Source organism: Humulus lupulus, chromosome 2 (genome assembly GCF_963169125.1).
Source record: "Humulus lupulus chromosome 2, drHumLupu1.1, whole genome shotgun sequence".
Classification (NCBI taxonomy): domain Eukaryota; kingdom Viridiplantae; phylum Streptophyta; class Magnoliopsida; order Rosales; family Cannabaceae; genus Humulus; species Humulus lupulus.
The window spans coordinates 33,039,707-33,063,633 of record NC_084794.1 but is presented as its reverse complement, the minus strand read 5'-3'; the positions used below and the strand labels follow the sequence as shown (position 1 = coordinate 33,063,633).

General features: G+C 33.0%; 1 protein-coding gene across 1 annotated transcript in view; it reads left to right on the top strand.

The window, feature by feature from the left end:
* The window catches only part of LOC133814118 (uncharacterized), a 66,425-nt gene extending 42,831 nt beyond the window's left edge, over nt 1-23,594 (top strand). The window contains exons 2-3 of the mRNA XM_062247116.1: nt 22,617-23,096; nt 23,290-23,594. Of these exons, the coding sequence (XP_062103100.1) occupies nt 22,617-23,096; nt 23,290-23,594 (785 nt within the window). The remainder of the gene's footprint in view (nt 1-22,616; nt 23,097-23,289) is intronic.
* The last annotated feature ends 333 nt before the right edge of the window (nt 23,595-23,927 follow it).

Here is a 23,927-nt window from a genome sequence, read left to right as displayed (position 1 = left end):
CACGAATATTACCGCCTCTAAAGCTATTTTCCTGCACATAAAACAAAAAGGAATGAGCCTAATGCCCAGCAAGGAAAATCTAACACATAGTCATACACATAAATTTCATAATAAACGTAAAGACATATCATAACACTTAATACATACACTTATTATAATGGCCATTATTACTTGGGGTCCCATAGACTAAACAAGCTTATGCCCATGAGATTAGTGGGGTCCTACTAGCTAAGTAGGCATATGCCCATAATCTTTTTGGGGTCTTGTTAGTCAAATAGGGCATAAGCCCAAGCCTACAAACATACACATTCATAACATATCATATTTCATAACATAACACATAAGCAATACACATATAGATTCTATCCTATTTTCCTTACCAAAGTTACCGGGATATGATGGACTGAGTTGGGACTTTTGGAACACTCCTAAAACCATACGAGAAAGAGTGAGTCTTATGAAGAAGAAGAAATGAAAATGAATAGGAAGACTAAACCATTGAGAAATATTCTTACCACAACTTATGTGCTTAAGAACTTGGATTCCCTAACCAAAATAAGAATGAGGTTAGGGGACTGAGTAGAAGGCTTTGAGAAAGAAAATAACATGAAACAAATGAAATAGAGTTTCAGGTTTACCTCAAAGACTTGCAAGACCAATCTAACCACAACCGAAATACTAAAGAACCTTACTTCCCAAAGTGTTTGATAAGCTAAAGATGATTAAGCTTATGACTTTCCCACCCAAGTGTTTAACTCTCACACTCTCCTAGCACTTGCAGCTTCTGAACTTAGAGCAAAAGGTGAATAATGGCTGGGTACTAGGTCCTATTTATAGAGTTTGGGAATGAAAGTATCTTGATTTTACTTGAATAAAAATAATGGCTTTTTAGGTGAAAATAATTTGAATAATCGTTCAGCAGAGGCTGAAGACTCGTTCAAAAGATGCTGGACTTATGAAGGAGTTTGAATGGCTGAAAGGAAAAGAATTAAAAAACGTTTGAACATATGCTGGAGGAGGCGATATATCGCCCCCTATAGGCGATATATAGCCTGGACCATTGTTCCCGAGGCGACCGTGCATCGATTCGTGTTTTCCGTATCTACGTGCTGCGATATATCGCCCCCTATAGCTGCGATATATCGACACACGCTGAATATTTAAACACGAAATTTCACATTTTTAGCTAAGTTTGAATGGAGTAAACAACCTTGACTAAGCCCTCAACGTATTCAAAGCTGCTGACTGACCCTATAACATTCAAACTTTACTCCTTATTAAATTTAATCCTCAAAAATACTTAATCCTTAATCACCATTCATAACATGTGCTTAAAATCCTATTGGTTGATATCTAAACCTTATAGTACAATAAATATAATCATTAATATCAGTCATATTAATCAACCTTAGGTTAAAATTAATATTCTTAAACTATAGGTTAAACTTAGAAAATCTACAAGTACTACTATGAGTGTCCAAATAATTCCCGGTCTGAACAAAAAATCCACAGTTACAAAGATAATACTAAACATACTATAATACTACTAAACAATTAGCTAAGTAAAGTTCTTGGACTCTACAGTATTAAATTTGAACATATAACAGAAACTAAGTACGTGATTGGTTCAGCTGAATCTGAATATTATTTTAATTTTATATATTTTATATACATAGGCTGTATAATATTAAATTTTTATTTATCAATATATTTAATTAACTAAAATTTAATTATATTGATAAATTATAATTTAATAATAGTGCATTAGTTAAATTCATAATAATATTGCATTGTCATTAATTTTGTTTTTTTTTTTAAAATTAAAGTAATAATGCATGAATCTAACACAACCCATCACCCATGCTCCATATATAAAACTGAAAACATCAATATATTCAGTCAAACAATATATAATAATCAATAATAATATATTCAATATTCAGTCAAACAATATATAATAATCATTTAGAAAAGGGTTTATACTTTTTTGGACCCTGTATTTTGTCCCATTACCTGTTTGGACCCTATGTTTTGATAAATTACTTTTTGGACCTTATGTTTTGTAAAATCGATAAAATAGAACCCTAAACCCAATTTTGGTCAATATTTTCTCAGCTAAAATCACAAATAATTTACCAAACTAACAATTTATAACAAAAATAAAATCATTCAGCTTAAAAACTGTGTTGTTATATTCAATTTTTTCTTCATCAAAATTGAGTTTAGGGTTCTATTTTAACTATTTTACAAAACATAGGGTCCAAAAAGTAATTTGTCAAAACACAGGGTCCAAACAGGTAATGAGACAAAACACAGGGTTCAAAAAAGTATAAACCCTTTCGAAAACAACATTAATAATAATAATAATAATAATAATAATAATAATTTAAAGAAAGGAATAGGATAATACAAAGTGAAGTGGAGTTGGGCTCTGTTCCTTTGGGTGCTGTCGAGAGAGAGATACAGGAGGAGAGAGGATATTGTTTTTAGAGTTTTGGGGAATAAGTTAGAAAACATGATTTTACTGTTTTCAATTTTACAACACAAAATCCAGATATTGTTTTGGATTTGGTTTCCAAAAACAAGCTACCAATCGCGTATTCTTGTGGGACCCACAAATTTTAAGTTTTCAAAATCATAAAAATGTATTGGAATACCCAACCAATCAGGCCCTTAAATATTCATCCATAGTGAAGTAGATTCTGAGATTAAAATTGTGTGTTGCAGTGATAATGGAAGGTTGAGAACTTTGTTGTTTTAGTGAAGTAGGTTCTGAGAAATTTGTTTGTGTGCTGCGGAGCTATAAGGAATAAAATTATTGTATGTTGTTTGAATTGTTTGTTTTGTTATTCACATGCAGATGGTTAGGTCACTATTATAGGGGAAATGTTGCCCGATTTTATTTAGGATTATAGACAATTAGCTTTATATAGACATTCAACTTTATCACGTGCTTATTTAGTGTCGTTTCTTTTGTTTTTCATAGAAATAAGAGAAGATATGGATACTACATAATGAAGATGTTGAAGGATTTGATTGAACATGCGAGTCTAAGACATTTCTTGAGAACAGTATTATTAATTAAAATTTACCAATGATTTTTTATGCCATACATATAAATCTAATAAAATAATTAATTAATATATTTTACTTTATATTTTTTTTGCAGCTAACAAGTACGCCATATACAGATGCACAAATTGATGAGTTGCAACAATAATGACACTACAAGAAAATAGGGTATTTACCTACCAATTGTAAGTGTAGGTAAAACTAGCCTAATGGTGGGTAATATTGTTTACCTACCAATATTGAATTGGTAGAGACTGGTAGGTAAAAGTTAGTGGGGAAAGAGTCGATACCTACACTTATTAATACTGGTAGATAAAAGAATCAGCTGTCCCCACTAAGTTATAAATCAATTGATGAGTCATCAGATGACGTGTTTGACGACGTGTCATCCTTCGTGTCTGCTGACATGGTTTCCATAGTAGCATACACGTGGCATACGTCAATACCGCCACTTGGCATCTTGTGGTTGCTCCACGTGTCAAACAATAATTTGTCCCTTTTTATCGGTTTTGTGGCACTAAATGATTGGTCCACGTGTGGTATACCTATTTTTACCTACACTTATTTATTGGTAAGTAAAGATTTTTAGATAGGTAGTTTTAATTATATATTTAAATTAAATTAATATAAATAATAAATTAAAGTAATTAATTTTAAAAATATTTAATATTGTTTCTCAAATAAATTATTTAACATTAATAATAAAATAAACAAACATATATTATAAAATATTCATTGCTTAACGATGAGTGTTAAACTAATAACATTTCATAAAAAAATATCTACAAGTCTATTACAAGTCATTACAAACTCAATAATGTCATTTTATTAATATTCTTCTTATTCTTCACTTTGGGATTATTGCACGAGAGGCTCATTTTTCTCTAACTGAACTTGTGAATGTCGATGATGGCTTTGGGAGGTGGACAATGACGATGGCCTTTGAAACATACAACCTTGTACAACTAATGATAAACTTAAAATATATATATTCTGATTATTTAAACTTTATTGTTCTTCAAAATTAATACAATGCTACATCATAATTTTAATTATTACAAATAAAATATCTCCACTTTATTCATCACAAGGATTTCAGAATTTTTATAATAGATCGATTATTAAGGGCATTTATATGACTTCATATACTAGCATATATATATATATAAATATGAGCACAAGAAGTCACATAATCACCAACATAATAATCACCATTTTCTAACATCATAGCCCAAAAAAGATAAGCATAAAACAAAGGAAAGCTTCATTTCTTTGGAATATAAAACACGACAGAGGCAAAAAATACTCAGTTATTGAACATCAATGACCAAAATCTAATTTTCAACTTCAGCATTTAAAAATTCTAGAAAGGAAGTAATAATCACAATGGTAAAATTTATAAAATAATTAAAACATGAAACCAAAAAACAAAACTTGAAACCAAATGACAATTCCTTGGAACATAAATCATGACAGCCAAAAATTACTCATTCTTGAACATAAAAAAAAAAGATGGAATATGAGATAATGATGTATTCAGCAGACATTGTACAATACAAAATAATGCAGTAAAACAATGCCAAAGTCTTTAAACAAAAACACAACTCCAAAAAAATATATTGTATTAGAACAATGAAACTCAAAGCCTGAGAACTATGAAACAAAATAAAGCACATTAAGACAATGAAACACATATACTGTATTAAAACAATGAAATTCAAAGACTTTGCATAAATAGTCAAAACATAAATTCCCAAAACCATAAATCTAAGTCATATACTAAATACACACTGCAAATAACAATCAAAAGGCCACAGAACAATGCATCATTATCAAACAAAAAACAAAAATAATGAATCACAACTCAAAGCCTAAGAACTATGAAACTAATAAAGCAGATTAAGACAGTGAAACACCCTTAAAGACTAAACAAAAACACAACTAAAAAACAATGAAACTCAAAGCAGTCAAAATACGAATTCCCGAGACCATAAATCTAAGTCAAGTAAATACAAATTAATCCTTGAAAATGCCTCAAAACAATGCATCATCATTAATCCTTCAGAACAGTGGGGATTTAATCAAAACGAATCATAACAGTATACCTCAAAGCCAACCAGCAAACAATGAAACTCAGAGCCACCAAACCACCAAGCCAACAATCTGAAACTCACAAAGCCAGAGCCAAGTGTATCAAAAATTTCATACCACCCGAGCAAGAAAACAGAACAGCAATCACAATATGGTACCTCTGTCAAAACAGAATCACTATCACAATATGTGCCCTTGCCAAAGTGTTAAAACCCATTAGTTTTCAATCAATTAAACAACATAGAAAATATAGAAATTAAGGATTAAATAGAGATTATTCATACCTACAGAAAATAATTGAAATCGGGTAGCTGTTTCAGGGGTTGAGATGAAGATTCAAACTTGGAGGCAGCGATTCAAAGATGGAGAAGACTGCAGGGGCTGAGACAACTTAGCAACCAAGGCAACTATTTAGATTTGGAGGTGGCGACGGCTGAGCAATCATCGGCATGGGTGGTGTGGCAGGTGCGGTTGAAGAGAGTGGTGCGGCTGAGGAGAGTAAGGAGTACTCATGCGGCTGAGGAGAGGAGGAGAGGAGGGAGTACTCGTGCGGCTGAGGAGAGGAGGAGAGGAGAGAGTACTCGTGCGGGAGAACAAGAGCGCCTGGGTTCGCCTGGGTTTGAGGGAGAACAAGAACCTAGAGGTGCGGCTGGGTTTGAGAGAGAAGAGCAGAGTGAGGTTTGGGTTCGGAGAAGGGGTTAAGTGAGGAGGGATTTGAGAGATAAGTTTATATTAAGTTTTGCTTTAAAACATTATATTTAAGTTAAGGTTTAATGTTTTTGTAAATTGTGATATAATGATATGTGAATTGACACAAGGACATATCAGCATTTATTTTAATAAAAGTTAAAAATTAAAATAAAATTGCAGGGAAAAAAAAGGCTCCACCCTCCAATATATATATGTAGGTAAACCTTTTTCCTACCAATTTTTATTGGCAGCTAAACATAAATTTAAAATATTATAACATTTTTTCAATTTTTACCTACTATTAGTTCGTACCATTAAATATTGGTAGGTAAAATTAACATTTACCTACCAATAAATATAGGTAGGTAAGAAATTGGTAGGTAAATGACGAATTTCTTGTAGTGTGGGCGACAGATATGATACTGATAATCCAAAGTTACCGACCTCGTTGTTAGGTTTTTTTACATTTTATCGCTTTCTTCATATATAGTGCAATATTTGTTAATTTTGCATATGTCTAACAAATATTGCTTATCATGTAAAACAATCTAAATTTTCATTAATGAAGATTTACAATTTTATTTGATTAATTATATCAATTTAAATTTATTAATTATATAAATTAAAATTTATTAATTATATAAATTTCAATTTAATTTATTATATAAATTTATTAGTTTTGCACTGACACAAATGAACTTGTTTGCGTCAGTTACAAACTGACACAAATGTTATTTTTAATTTTTTTCTTAATGTTTAACTAAATATGGGCACATACCCTATCAGCCAAAAACCTTAACCCTAACATCTTTTTTCCTCCCTTTCTCTATGAGCCGCTCCCATCTCCTCTCTCTCTCTCTCTCTTAGCCTCTCCCTCTCGCGGTCTCTCTCCATGGTCACTCTCTTTTTGGATTTCTCTCATCTCATCTCACTCTTTCCTTTGTTTTTTCAGCTTTGATGGTGGTGGGTTTCGATAGAGGCTCGACTAGGGACAAGGCTGGGTTCGGGGTTGTGAGGCTTGGGTCGCGGGGCTGGATGTGTGCAGGGGGGTCGAGGGGTCGGTCGCGGGGTTGGGTGCGTATGGCGGTTGGGTGTGCGAGGGGGGGGGGTGGGGGAGGTTCGCGAGGCCGGGTGTGTCCGGGCTGGGTGCGCGAAGGGGGGGTTGGGGTCACGAGGCTGGGTGCACACAAGGGTTGGGTCGCGGGGTTGGATTGGGCTCAACAGTTTGGTTCGTGGGTCTCTTTCTCTCTTTATCTCATTTTCTCATTTTCATTTTTTTTTATTTCTAATATCTTTTCTGTTGCAGATGGTGGTGATGGTTATGGCTCATGATTTGGGTGGTGGTGGTGGGTGCTCGGTGGAGGCAATTTATGAAGAAATTTTTCTGTTTTGTTTAATTTTTGTTTGTGTAAACCCTTGATATTTGAAAAAAAAATGTAAAAATTATGAGGTATTAAGACTTGTAATATTTATGGGAATATCTTATTTTTGTATAAATTGTTATTTGCTTAGAGTTTGTAAATTTATTTTGTATTTTGATATTGTATTTTTTCATATTATGAGTTTGGTTTTGAAATAAATAAATATAGTCTTGTTTGTTGGTGGTTTTTTAATTTTTTTAATATATCATTTGCGTCAGTGCCCAACTGATGCAAACCTGACATTTGTGGCAGTTCTCCACTGACGCAAATGCTAGACGTTTGCGTCAGTGGGACACTGCCACAAATGCCAGATTTGTGACAGTGCCCCACTGACGCAAATACCAGCCCAGTTTGTATCATGGGATTCTGCGTCACACATAAAACTGACGCAAAAACTCAATTGTGCCAGTTAGAAACTGACGCAAATAACATTTTTTGTTGTAGTGACTATTCGTTAAGGTAAAATATATGTAAAATAACTCAAATTTAGCTATCTCATTAGAAGCTCATTTTTACCTTTTTTCTCTATATTTTAGAAAATTAGCTAGCTTACCTCATTTATTGTGAGTGCTCTAAGAACACAAACCTGAAGCTTCGTCCACTTCATCTTTTTATGTATTTAAAGAGCTAAGAGTATAGATACTTATCATGTCCATCGCCAACAAATTTAAATTAAGAAATAAATATCTCATTGAATTTGTTTAAATTTATCTTAATAAAAACTAACTTCTTGTTATTCCTAAAAAAAAAAAAAATCAATCCATAAAATTGACTATTAACCCTACTCCAAGTCAGATCCCGCATAACGGATCAGACTTATGTCTAAGGACTCCAATAAAAAAGGTTTTAATTTTTTTTTAAGTAAAAGGTCTCATGTAAAAGACTTTGAAATTTTGTTTAAATTATATATATATATGATGCACTTTTAATGGTTACTCCCCATAGATTGTTACTTTAATATTAACTATTAGATTAAGATCAATTGTCCATATTTATAATTATTAATTAATATTTCTAAAAATAAATTTTGACTTTTTCAAACTTTTAGAAGGTTACCTGATGATATAGTGGTAACATATTTATTAATTAAAAAATAAAAAAAGAATTTTATTTAATATTCCTTCTTCATTCTTGATTCATTCCTTTTATCCATTCCATGAGGAAAAAAATAATTTTTGAATTTATGGGAACAACTAATGTGACCATTATCTTTCCAACTAATGTTTATTGTCTAATTAATCTAAAAAATTTGAAATTATTGATATATTTTATCTATTTATTTTCATTATCATTATAATCATTCATAATAAAAAAACGTATTTAGTGATTTATGGTATCCATCTATGGGTAATAATCATTGAGAAATCTTCCATTTCTATATATATACTAGAAAACATAATTGCGCTTCGCGCAGTTTTTTGTAATGATTAAAAAATATATTTTTAAAATTAGTTTTTTGGAGAGATTGTGTGGTAAGGAGTCTTTTCACCATACTCGTATAACATGCTCCTTATATGGAAACGTGGGCGCGTCTTGACCCCAGTTTTTTTTATGACTTTGTTCATTGTAAAATGAATAATTCAAGTGCCAAAAATAAAGTTAAAATAACTTGTTGTAGACATACTTTTATTCATATATTTATTATTATTATTATTATTATACAATTTGCATGGCTTTTTTTGGATAAAATAACATTTAGGCCCTGATGTTTTCCCGAATAAGCGATCGACCCCTTTGTTTTGTTAAATGACAATTCAGACCAGGTGTTTTACAAAATGGATCAAAATAATACCCTAGATGGGTTCACAGTCATAGAGAAGGTAGTCAAGGAACTGAGAAGTAAATGTTATATTTGAAAATATTTCAAACATTTCTAATTCTCTTTTTGTCTTACTAAGAGAGAAACATATATACACATTTCACATAATACATTATTTGCATCATACACGTGAAAGTGAAACATTATCTTATTATACCATTATTCCTCTCCACCTCAACTCTAAATACAGAATCCTCCGCAAAGTTTTGCCTCCACTACCACCTCCACTTTTGCACATCTACAAAGCCTCTTTCTCGACCAGAACCTGCTAAACTTATGACAAACCTACTCGTGAACCTCATTGATCTTTAGTCTTAATTGTTAATGATAATATATACATTTATACATACTTGTATCTTCTATCATAAGTAATATCACAATGAAATAACAATAAAAGTGGTGAGATCTTGATCCTAAGTATAGAGACAACGATGAAATACAAAATCACACTCAATGAACATACCTATTGTGTGAGAAATGGTGATGGAAATGGTATTCGAAGTACCTTGATCCTGATCATTTCCTTGAAACAACAATGAAAGTGATGATTCTGAATACACATACATAGTTTTTCTTTATCCATCTAGAGAGAGAAAAAGATCAGCAAAGTAAAAAAAATATTTATAGATACATATACTACAAAAATATATATTTACACATAAGGTCTTTTGAAAAATTATTAGTAATGATGATAATTATTGTGTTCCTTTAGCTGGTACACATTATATATATATATAAATCTCAAATATATGGTACACAATCACCTAAATTAATTACGCATCATTTAGAGATGTAAAACTAATTAAAAATGGAACCCACAAGAGAATGGAATACAACTATACAAAAATATATAAGACCGAAACTAAAAATCTAACATGTCAATTTAAATTAAACAGATTTAAATGTAAGAGAATTCAACACTATATTAAAGAAGAAAGATTATGGAATTCAATAGTGAAATGGAAAGGGAAAATTAGATAATGTGAAATCAAGCAAATTAAAAAGCTTGTGATTATATATACCTTATAATATTAATTTAGTTTTATTAACCATTTTTATATTGTGTAAGTTCATGAAATATATATAAAGCTAACAGGGAATTGGCTGGCTCACACATATCCTACCATTTTCAATTTCTTCATTTTCCTCACTTTTTCTCTAATTTATTGTTCACAATTAACTATTATTGTCACTTTGTAGCATGTCATGTATAAATATATATATATATATATTTATTGTGTAACTTCATAAAATCTATAGAGAGATTTCCATTCACATATATACATTAAAATAAACACATGAAACACACTTCAAATTTTATTTAACCCTAACAAAAAGATAGATATAGCATAGTTTGATTCCTTAATCGTTTTGAAAACTCACAAATTAAATGATTAATTAAAGTTGGAAAAGAAAAAAATTGAGAATTATTTGTACCTAGAAAAAGATTTCATTTCATCTTTCCAGCCACATTTTATAATCTTTTTTGTAAGAAGCTCCATACATTTTATAAGTCTTTCTGTAATTTCTGTAAGAAACTCCATTAGTCTTTCCTTTTCATGACTCTCAATCAACTATTTTAAAGAAACGCCACAAATTTGGTATCAATCCAACAATTTCTTTAGCAAAAAAAGAAAGTACAAATAGCTTGCTTCTCAAATCAATTCGATATATATTAAAACAAATAAAATAATGTGAGTACATAGTTATTAGATATTTTTTGAAGATTTAAAATATAGTAATACAGTTACTTAATAAAATTTTATTAATACTAATTAAGTTACCGTTATTTAATAAAATTTTATTAAGATATATTTGAAAAATTCAATTATTATAGAAGAAAGTTCAATGTCAAAATATGTATAATAGTCTAATTAAGTTATGGTTACTTAATAATATTTTATTAAAACTTTATTAAGAGCAATTATTATAAAAGAAACTTCAATTTTATAACAGATATAGTCATGGGCGGACCCAAATATAGTCAATTTTGCCATCCTACTAATTGCATTCTATGAGATACACAATCATAACTAATATTTAATTACATGTAAACATGTTTTTAGCACTAAAATAAAAAGAATTATAAAGTCCCACATTGTTTTTGAAGTTAAAGTTGATCTAATTTTCAACTATATAATCACCAAATTCGGTTTTAGCTTATCAAAAACACTTCTTTGAAACTTTTATAGTTTTTAACAAGTGTAGTTTTTATTTTATTTTAGTTAATTTTAAATTATTATAATGATCTAAAAAAATTGTAGTAGACGAATTATTGGGATTCACTCATCATTTGAAGAAAAGATATCTCTTCAGGTATGTATGTGTAATTGTGTAAAAATAAAATTGTTTCTCTATATTTATTTGATATTTTTATCAATATAAATGTGTATTTATGAATACAAATTATGTAAGAAATGTATGTGTGATTGTTCATAAAAAAAATTGTCCTATAATCATTTGCTATTTTCATCAATATAAATGTGTAATTTATAAATACAAATTATGTAAAAAAAATTGTTCTATATTTACTTGATAATTTTATTGATATAAATGTGTAATTACATGCATGCATAAGAATACAAATTATATATAAAAATTTGAGCTATATTTATTTGATAATTTTAATTAATATAAATATGTGTACTTGCATATATAACATACACATGAATACAAATGATATAAACTTGATATTTTATAGTTATATTTGACACAAATATGGAAAAAAATTATAAAAGAGCTTCAAATGTGTCAGTAGACAATTCAAAAAGACAAAAAGTTTCAATTATATCATATTTTCCTGAAGTAGATTTTGATAATTAAAAAAAAAAATTGTACTTCAAGTTCAGTTGATATGACTAATCTTCCTACCAATCCTGGGTTGCGACCACCGATTTCCAATTACCACCCAAATATTCAAGATGAAATTCGTAGACATTATCTATAGCAAGGGCCTTGTCAACAAGGAAGTCATGAATTTCCTAAGAAATTCTATGGAGCAAAGGAACGTTGTAATGCCCTAAACTCCAGGGAGCGTTACGGTGTGTCTTATAAACAGTGCTAAACCTGCTAATCGAGTCATTTGGCCAAAATTGTGTAACTAAGTATGATTAGCGGTTTAGGGATTTAAAATTTTGGTTAAGATAAAACGTTTCATTAGAACGTTTATTGTATACATTGGGATCCCAAAAATATAATTTAAAGGCCTATTACAAGAAAATATGTACAACCAGCCGATCTAAGCTGCAAAATAGGGTTTAACCCTAGTTCCTCTTTCAACCCTCGACCGTGGTGGTCGAGCAACCGCATATGTACACATCGTCACCTAAGCTCTTTAACTCAAGGATGGTCCAACTTTCTTTTGCCTTTACCTGCACCACATAGCACCCGTGAGCCGAAGCCCAGCAAGAAAACTTAATATGCTCATGAACAGTAATAACATGTCATCAAATATAGCCCTATTCAATGCAGGCAAATAGGTTCACGTAATGATGGGTATCCAGGATAAGGAATCCTACCCTCCTGAGTGGATGACTATCAAGTCAATCCTAATCAGAATAGTGATTTAACACTGGTGGTTCCGGTAACCATACCGGGCTTTATAGCCCTAAATAAAAGAGTGACAATTGTACAAGTCACTGTTAGGAAAAACTAGATTGCCTTAATGGAAATGGTAAGAAAATACAACTCTATGCAATATATTACAAATAAATAATTATTGATTAAAAGGAGTGTTACAACTCTATAACTAAAAATACAAATAAAAGGAGAAGGAGATGTAAGATGATGGAAATAGAAAGTACAACTCTATTACAAAAGATACAAATAAACTAGAAGTGTTTGATTGAACAAAGAAAATAAAAGGATTACAACTCTTAAACAAAAATACAAGTAAATAGAGCAAGAAGAAAAAGAAGAAAATAAGAACAAGAACAAGAACAAAAACAATAAACTCTCACCCACACAACCAAAGTGAAGAGTGTTGGGGATCACCAACTTGAACAAGGTATGAAGCCTTTGTCCAAAAGCTTATTTCCCCCTAACTCAAGCACTAAGGGATCTCTCACAGATATTGGAAATGCTTTCTGGAATTATCAAGCCTCAAGGTGTTTCTAGCCAAGTTCTCTAATGGATAGAAATATTGTGTCTTTCAAGTGAGCTATAGGCTCCTATTTATAGAGTTTAGAGATACCCTTTGAATTTCAAATTCCACCAACCCCCATGGCTGTTACCAATGTTTAATTGGATTAATATGGAATTAAAATTGAGATTTGGGAGTTATTTAAATTTTTGGAACCGTTCAACACATTTAGAAAAAACTGAAAAATTGGCCTAAAATGGACCTGTGGCCGTGGCCAGGGACATCAGTGGCCGCGGCCACTGCTCTCTGTCCCCCAGGCCGCGGCCACAGCCCAGTTTCAGCACTTGAAAATGTGCTGTTTTTCCAAACGGTTCCAAACCCTCTCAAATTATTTTGTAACTCCCAAAACACATTATTGGGGTTAAAATCATATCTCTAACAGCCATTTCACATATGGCTTTATGAAATTCATCTCAATATTGTGTAACACCAAATTTACACAATAAAGGGTAATATTTGGAAGTTACAAATTTATAACACCAAATATGTTACATTATTTGGATATATCTCATATATCTAAATATTGTAACTCTCAATTATATGTTACAATATGTGACACTCTTTGTCACATTTATTTAATCTAAAACATTATATTATAATATAATATAATATAATATTACATTGTATTATATTATAAAATAATATAACATTCCCCCACAAGATTAAATAGCAATCTATTGTAACACTTATTTAATCAATCATTATATTTTGAAATATAACATATCCCCCACTTGATTAAATAAGAACTATCTCTTACAGGAGTCATTGCATTAGTGCATAAAGCAAAGTGTTTTTCAACTTGGAACTTTACTATAGTGTAATTATCACAAAATTTGTCGAAAATTTGGTTGCACTAGGCATTGAACCATCTTTTCATGATAACAAATTGGTGATAACATACACACATTTGCGATGTTCACTTGAGACCTCTATGTCTCGCTTTGCACCATTAATGGCCATGTGCACTTTCCATTCATGGACGTTCTTGAGAATACTCCCAATTCTCATGAGAGGCGGCACCACCCCTAGGTCCATATAGGTAGAATTCTTACAATATTTTGTTACCAAAAATACTTGTCTTCACAAGACTGAATTCTATTAAAAAACCTTTCAGTTTTAACCCTCAACTTGGTAACACACACGTACTCAAGATCTCAGATGGGACTTGTTTTGAGTACATCTAATATTAACTTGATTGACTTGTTGTTACCTATTGAACCTAACACTAGTTGAATAACTAGTGTTAAGACAGGTTACCGTCAATCGTGAATCTCTTTAGGGAGTTTAAGTCCCATCCCTCGAGATGATGCAGCCACAAAATCCCTCGTTAGTGGCTTAGTGAAAGGATCCGCCAGATTTTCATTTATTCTCACATAGGATATTGAGATGACTCCTCTTTGAATCAATTCTCTTACATATCCATGTCTTAGACTAATATGTCTAGACTTCCCATTATACACTCCGTTGTATGCTCTAGCCAATGTCGCTTGGCTATCACAATGTATCGATATAATAGATACATTATCTTTGATTATGGGAATATCTATCAACAGATCCCTTAACCATTCGGCCTCTTTGCCGGTAGCAGCTAAAGCTATGAACTCTGCTTCCATAGTGGAATGAGATATACAGGTTTGTTTCTTGGAACCCCAAGAGATTGCACCTCCACCAAGTGTAAATACCCAACCAGTTGTGGACAAGTTGTCCCCAAGATTAGATATCCAACTTGTATCTGTATATCCTTCTAAAATTGAAGGAAATTTGGAGTAGTGAAGGCTTAGTCCTTTGGTTTTCTTGAGATAACCTAGGACTCTTCCAATTGCCTTCCAGTAATCCACACTTGGATTACTTGTAAACCTACTAAGTTTACTTACCGCAAATGCTATATAAGGTCTAGTACATTGGGCAGCGTACATTAGACTCCCTATAGCACTAGCGTACTCCAATTGAGTCGTCGCTCTTCCTTCATTCTTCTCTAATTTTACACTATGATCGAATGGAGTATTGGCATCTTTAACCTTGAGATGGTTAAGTTTGTTCAATACTTTCTCAACATAGTGGGCTTGCCCTAACGCAAAACCCCCACTATGTTTCTTTACTTTGATACCAAGTATGGTGTCAAATTCTCCAAGATCTTTCATCTTGAAGGTTGATGATAGAAACCTCTTCGTTTCTTCTATCCCTTTCATGCTATTACTTAGAATAAGCATGTCATCCATATATAAGCAAACAATGATCACATATCCCTTACAAGTTTTGGAATACAAACACTTGTCTCCATTGTTATGTCTAAACCCATTAGACATGATGGCTTGATCATATTTCTCATGACATTGCTTAGGAGCTTGTTTCAATCCATATAAGGATTTTACAAATCTACAAACTTTATGTTCATATTTTGGTAGGACAAACTCTTCGGGTTGTTCCATATAGACCTCCTCATTGAGGTCACGATTAAGGAATGCCGTTTTGACATCCATTTGATGAACATACAAGTTGTGTATAGAAGCTAAAGCGAACAAAATTCTTATAGAAGTTATTCTTGCAACAAGTGCATAAGTATCGAAATAATCGATACCCTCTTTTTGCCTAAACAATTTAGCTACTAATCTAGCTTTAAAGGTTTGGATAGTGCCGTCAGTGTGGTATTTTCTCCTAAATACCCACTTACACCCAATTGGCTTAGACCCCGGTGGGAGGTCTACCAATTCCCTAGTGTTATTGGAAAGAATAGAATCCATCTCATCATTGATGGCTTCTTTCCAAAATGCACTATCTCTAGATTGCATAGCTTCTCTATAAGTCTGAGGAACATCCTCAACGAGAAGTACAATAGGAATTTTCCTAATAACTTCCTCTTTATTTCCTTCTACCATGTAGAATGAAATTCGTTGAGAATCTATCTCATCCACTACTAGACTTTTATGATTTTTAAGCCTTTTACTTCTTCTAGGTTCAAAGGGTTGCTTTACATCCTTTTGAGAATTCTCCTCTTGAGAATCAACTTTGGATGTAGAAGCTTGAGAATTATTCTCATATAACAAATTCTCCTTTAGAGATGTTGAAGCATGAGAATTGTTGTCACATAACATATTCTCAAAAAATTCAACTTCTCTAGATTCAATCACAATATTAGACTCTAAGTCTAATAGCCTATAAGCTTTACTATTGTTGGCATAACCAACAAAAGCACACTTTATGGCTCTTGAACCTAACTTTGTTCTATAAGGTTCGTTTTTCTTGCAATATGCAAAACACCCCCACACTTTGAAGTACCTGTTGACCCTCGTTTTGTTCAACTGACACGGAGTCAAATGCTTGATGTGATAGAAGGTATTGAAATAGGTCTAATGGAAAGAATAGTAAACGACACAACGAATTATAGTGGTTCGGCCCCACGAATTGGTAATGACCTACGTCCACTTAAGCTATTATTGATATTAGTTCTCAAAGGAGTGATAAAAAAACTAGGGTTCTTCGAGTTTCACAAACCTTAGAGGGATGAATAATACAATCAAAAGGTAATAGCTATAATTCTCTTGTAAATCATAATCTCAAATTAGCCAAAAGGTGTCCTCCTTCCTTGAGCTATTTTTCTCTATATATAGGGTCAAGGAAGATTACACAAATTTGTTACAGATATTCTTTCCTGATTAATCGAATACTCAGGAATCATGGGAGATAATCTCAGATATGATTATAATTTCACAAGATCTTCTCAAAATATACAGAGTATACGACCAAGCTGGTCGTATATAAAATCCAAATGTTATGCTAGGGGAATCTCCCTGGTCGATGGTCGAACAGAACCTCTGCCAGGTGTCAACCACGTGTTAAAAAATGCTTGCCACGTCATCTACGCCTGCTCTTTGGATAACAGTGCCCTATGTTGGGTTTTCTTCCTTTCCGTAACTCATTTGGAGATATCTCATTTTTCTTCATCGGTATTCGATTAAGAATGTGACAAGCGGTTAAAAGCGCTTCACCCCATAAGTTGAATTTCAACATAGAAAACACCAACATAGAATTTATCATCTCTAGATAAGTCCTATTTTTCCTTTCGACAACACCATTGTGTTGTGGTGTATAAGGTGCAGTGCACTCATGAATTATACCATTTTCTTCACAAAATGTATTGAATTCATTAGAGAAGTACTCTCCTCCTCTACCACTTCTTAGCACCCTAATCTTTTTATTTAGTTGATTTTCAACTTCTAATTTATACAATTTAAAAGCACAAAAAATTTCATCTTTATGCTTTAAAAGAAGCACATAGGTATATCTACTAAAATCATCTATAAAAGTAAGAAAATACCTTTTACCACCTCTAGTTAAAACACCATTTAATTCACAAAGATCACTATGGATTAAATCTAGTAAATTAGATGATCTTTCTACACTAGGAAATTGTTTCTTAATCATTTTTGTCTTACACACATGTTTCACATTTACCATAGTTTTTAATATTGCATGCAATCATACCACATTTAACTACTCTTTTCATGGTTGAAAAACCTATATGCGATAGTCTAAGATGCCACAAAAATAAAGAATCATACTCAACAATATAGGCGGAATTAGTATTTTTATTGATAACATTGAAAGTTACATCATTGGTGCACAATTTAACCATACCCTTACAAGAGTACTCCTTTCCCAAAAATACATTTGATTTGGTAAGTTTAAGTTTACCGGACTAAAAAACGGCTTTAATGCCGGGCTTGCCGAGCAAATCACCACTTACCAAGTTTCTACTCATTTCGGGAACATAAAGTACATTCACTAATGTAACTTTCTTTCCGGAGGTAAAAAGACTTCAATGGTACCTTTGCCAAGTACCTTGGATTTGCCCTCATTTCCCATTTGAATCTCATGGTTGCCCTTTGACTCTTCAAAGGTCTTGAACTATGATTTGTCATAGGTGACATGGACGGTGGCACATGTATCATACCACCATCCTTTTACCTTACCTTGGACCGCATTCACCTCACTAAGGGTAGCAACTATGTTTTCCTCTAGAGTTGCGTTCACCTTAGGTCCTTGTTAGTCTTTTCTATGCCTACACTCTCTAGCATAGTGACCCTTTTTCCCACATACAGAGCAAGGACCTTTCTCGCCCTTAAACTTGTTTTGGTTGGTTTTTGGACCCAAGGTTTCTCGTTACCCTTTTTCCCTTTGTTTTTGGGATGTTTTTGTTGTGACACCACATTTGCTTTGGAAGTCTCTCCATTAGCCCCTCCACAAGTTTATCTCTACATATCGATTCCTCTTCAATTCGAATATGCTTTTGGATTTCCTCCAAAGAATAATCCTCATTTTTATGAAGGATTCTTTTCCTGTAGCTCATCCAAGTTGGTGGTAATTTAGCCACTATAGCACCAACTTGAAAGGCCTTGGGAAGCTCAATCTTTAAAACTTTCAGTTTGTTAACAATTATTTGCAATTCATGAATTTGAGGAAGAATATGTTTATCACCAAAAAATTTGAAATCGAAGTATTGAGATATCAAAAACTTTTTGGTACCTTCCTCTTCTGCCTTGAACTTTTTCTCAAGTGCATCCCATATCTCCTTTGCCGATTTGGTCTCGGTGTAGAGGTCATAGAGCCTATCAGATAGGGTGTTGAGGATATGATCCCTACAAAGGAGATTGTCCTCCCCCCTCTTCCTTCTTTACTCCACCTCCTCGGGAGTGTCCTTGTCGGATGGTGTTGGGAGAGGTTCTAGAGTGGATTCTAGGATATAGGCGATTTTGAGAGTGGTAAAAAAGAATCTCACCTTGTCTTGCTACCTAGTGAAATTGGACCCATCAAACCTATCCAACCTCACTAGGTCTTGATTCATGATTTTGATGGTCTCACCTTCCATTGAAACAAACAAAGGAATAAGCTTTTGAATTTTAGGAAAAAATAGATTGCCTAAATGGAAATGGTAAGAAAATACAACTCTATGCAATATATTACAAATAAATAATGATTGATTAAAAGGAGTGTTACAACTCTATAACTGAAAATACAAATAAAAGGAGAATGAGATGTAAGATGATGGAAATAGAAAGTACAACTATATTACAAAAGATACAAATAAACTAGAAGTGTTTGAACAAAGGAAATAAAAGGGTTACAACTCTTAAACAAAAGTACAAGTAAATAGAGCAAGAAGAAAAAGAAGAAAATAAGAACAAAAACAATAAACTCTCACCCACACAACCAAAGTGAAGAGTGTTGGGGATCACCAACTTGAACAAGGTTTGAAACCTTTGTCCAAAAGCTTATTTCCCGCTAACTCAAGCACTAAGGGATCTCTCACAGATATTGGAAATGCTTTATGGAATTGTCAAGCCTCAAGGTGTTTCTAGCCAAGTGCTCTAATGGATAGAAATGTTGTGTCTTTCAAGTGAACTATAGGCTCCTATTTATAGAGTTTAGAGACACCCTTTGAATTTCAAATTCCACCAACCCCCATGGCTGTTAGCAATGTTTAATTGGATTAATATAGAATTAAAATTGAGAATTGAGAGTTATTTGGGTTTTTGGAACCGTTCAACACATTTGAAAAAAACTAAAAAATTGGCCTGAAATGCACCTGTGGCCGCAGCCAGCGACATCAGTGGCCGCGGCCACTGCTCTCTGTCCCCCAGGCCTCGGCCATCATCATTCAGTGCCCACGGCCACAACCCAGTTTCAGCACTTGAAAATGTGCTGTTTTTCCAAACGGTTCTAAACCCTCCCAAATGATTTTGTAACTCCCAAAACACATTATTAGGATTAAAATCATATATCTAACATCTATTTCACATATGGCTTTATGAAATTCATCTCAATATTGTGTAACACAAAATTTACACAATATAGGGTAATATTTGGAAGTTACAAATTTGTAACACCAAATATGTTACATTATTTGGATATATCTCATATATCTAAATATTGTAACTCTCAATTATATGTTGCAATATGTGACACTCTTTGTCACATTTATTTAATCTAAAACATTATATTATAATATAATATAATATAACATTATATTATAAAATAATATAACAGTCACTAAGGTGGATTTCGTTCCCTTTAGCCATGTGACGATAGGGTCACCGAGGCTTTATAGATAAGTGATCATTTCACTAGCTTGAACAAAATAAGTGCTCGATGAACTAGTCACCAATATAACCCATCGCATGACCATAGAGTCACAACCATGGGATTCTGCTCCCTAGCCATTTGACAAACAGTCCTAGACTAGTCAAGCGCTTATAATTTTCATCGATCTTCGGGTCGGTCCAACATTAATGCTCCTAGATTCATTCAACGCTGATATCGATTAGATCTAATCTTTTATCGGCCCTGCGTTCATGATGCTTATGCCATTTTCGGCTCTTAGGTCAGTGATATGCGACCAATGCCGACCCTGACTAGTCAGTGCTATACACAAGTAAGAAATGCTATCAAACATGTATCATATGTCAAATATCTGAATATAAGGCATTCAGCATGTTTACTTAACAATTGCTAGCATAACTAGGATCATGCATAAACATAGAGTCTCAGGCTCTGAACAATCTCATAATCAATATTCATGGCATGCCCTATTTACATGTTTCTCGTGCATCACATGCATCACATTTAAACATCCAACATGCATCAAGAATAACCATGCATGTCACATATACACAGGGTGCAGTTTTCTTACCTCGGGTTCGAGCGAGAATTAATAAAAGAACGACTCTTGAGAACGATCAACCTTTTAGTCCCTTAGCGGTCACCTAGTCATAACCAATCAGAATCGATTAATAAAGTAAATCAATAAGAGGTTCACAATCTAAAACCATGCTTCCGGTATCAATCCTGCACTCTCGGGAATCTCAATCTACCCAAACGAGGTAAAGGAACCCATCCCCGAGCCTTAAAAGTCATCCCGAGCCCTAAAATAAGCTTACTGGAAAATGGACCAGCGCTGTAGCCCTATTAAATAGCGTTGAGACGCTATTTCAAGTCAAAGAGGCCCAGCTCTCTGCCCTGCCTAGCGCTGCTGCGCCAGCAATGGCGCTGCAGTGCCAACTATAGACCAAAAACTTTTTGGGTTTTCCATCCTTACAATTTCCCTTGAAACCAAGCCTCCAAACCAATCCCAAACATCCAATTCAACCCCCTAAACTTCATACATATCACAACCTCTTCAAAACCCAATCAATCTTACTCAAAAACTTCGACGAATTCTCAACTGAAAACTTATTAGAAAAAAACAGGGTATAACAAGAATTTCATGGCTGAATTTCTTACCTCAAGCTTGATTTATCTCCTCTTCAATGGAAGAATCAAAGTTCTAAGCCTCAAACCTTGATTTCCTAGGTTGGTTCTTCAAGTAAGGTTCAAAAATCTGAAAAGGAAAAGAAGAGAAGGAGAGGTACGGGAGAGAGATGAGATAGGATGATGATGCTCTGTTTTCTTACATTTTCTACAGCCTTTAAATGATACATATCCTTTGCCAAATGACCATATTGCCCCTAGGTCAATTAAATCCCTCTAAAGAGCTCCAAGGGTAAAACTGTCATTTCCTGCCTATCTCGTTAATTATAATTAACACCCTCCAATTCCCGTTATTCTCAATATTCTCAAATTCTAATAATTCATATCATGTTAGCCTTTAATTCCTGGCAACGTTCTAATCACCAAATTACCCCGAGACTCACCCCGAGCCCCAAAACTAGCCCCGTTATGACTAGACCGATAACTTGCATTCCATGACCGTCTCATGCAGAATGGCTCGAACCAATCCACATATAATGCAGTATTATTTATAATTCACCCACATGCATGAAAATACACAATCACGCCCTCAACGGGTCAAATTACCAAAATGCTCTTATAATAAAATGCGAACCCATATGCATGCATTTATCATCATATAATAATATAATTCACATAAACATGCATATTAACATTAAATAGCATAATGAATCAATTATGGCCCTCCAGACCTCCTAATCAAGGTCCTAAACCTTATTAGGAAATTTGGGGCATTACAAACGTCGATTCAACATTGCATGGTTTGATCAATTTTCTACTTTGTTGGAATATATCATAAGTAAGAATTTTGCATTTTGTTTGTGTTGCTATCTTTTTAAATCAAGCATTGGAAAATAAGCTGGTGGCAATACATTTGTTAGTGAGGGTTTTTCAAATTGGAAGAAAATGAGCCTACTTGAAGCTCATGTCGGAAATCACAATAGTAGTCATTATAAGTGTTACAAAAAATGTGAAGCTTTAATGGATGGAAAACAACAAATTGAACACATTTTTTTAAAGAAGAACATCAAAGATCGAATAAGGTACCGTGTTCGATTAATTGCTTCAGTTGATTGTATTCGCTTTCTTGTATGACAAGGTCTTGCATTTCGTGGTCATGATAAGTCCCAAGAGTCTAATAATCAAGGTAACTTTCTCGAACTTCTAACGTTTCTTGCTAATCATAACGAGGAAGTTAGAGCTGTTGCTTTAAAAAATGCTCCTGAGAATCTTAAACTGACTTCGCCAAAGATTCAGGACATTGTAAAAGCTTGTGCTATGGAAACAATTAATGTTATTATTAGAGATATGGGAGATATTGTTTTTTCTATTTTAGTTGATGAATCTCGTGATGTATCCATAAAGGAACAAATGGTTGTAATGTTTCGATATGTGGACAAGAGAGGGTGTGTGATTGAGCGATTCATCGGTATTGAACATGTTCCTAATACCACTGCGATCTCACTTAAGATAGCAATTAATAAGTTGTTTTCAAAGCATGGGATGAGCATATCCAAATTACGAGGTCAAGGGTATGATGGAGCTAGTAACATGAGTGGAGAGTTTAATGGTTTGAAAAGTATTATCATGAAAGAGAATGAATGTTCTTTTTTTGTCCATTGTTTTGCTCATCAACTACAATTAGCATTCCTAGGTGTGGCAAAGAAACATGATTTAATATGTATTTTCCTTTTTATTCATGTTCTACTAATACTTGTTTCATAAACAATTTATATATATATATAACGATTTATATTTTTATGAAAAAATAGGTACTTTTCTCACCGTAGTGTCTAATGTGGTGAATGTTGTTGGAGCCTCATCTAAGCGCCGTGACATTCTCCGAGAAAAACTAGCTCTCAAAGTCATCAAAGCCTTAAAAGGTGGAGAACTTATGAGTGGAAGAGGTCAAAATCAAGAAAGCAGAATTAAGCGCCCATGTGATACACGTTGGGGATCACACTTTGGTACTTTGGTAAGCTTTACTATCATGTTTTCATCTATTATTGATGTGCTTGAGGAAATTACAAATGATAGATTGAATAGTGATAAAAAATTTGAAGCATCTATTATGTAACAAATGGTGCAAACATATGATTTTGTCTTTAGCTTGCATTTGGTGAAGAATATTCTTGGGATCACAAATTAGTTGTCACAAGTCTTACAAAAAGGTGATCAAGATATTGTGAATGCAATGGATTTAGTCAAAATATGCAAGAAATAGTTACAAATGATGAGAGACAATGGATGAGATTCCTTAGTAGAAGAAGTTTCTAATTTTTGTATGAAGTTCAATATTGATGTTCTTGATATGAATCAAATGTATTGTCCTCAAGGGAAATCACGGCGCAAGGCTCCAAAGCTTACAAATTTTCACTATTTCCATGTATAATGTGTATAATTCAACAAA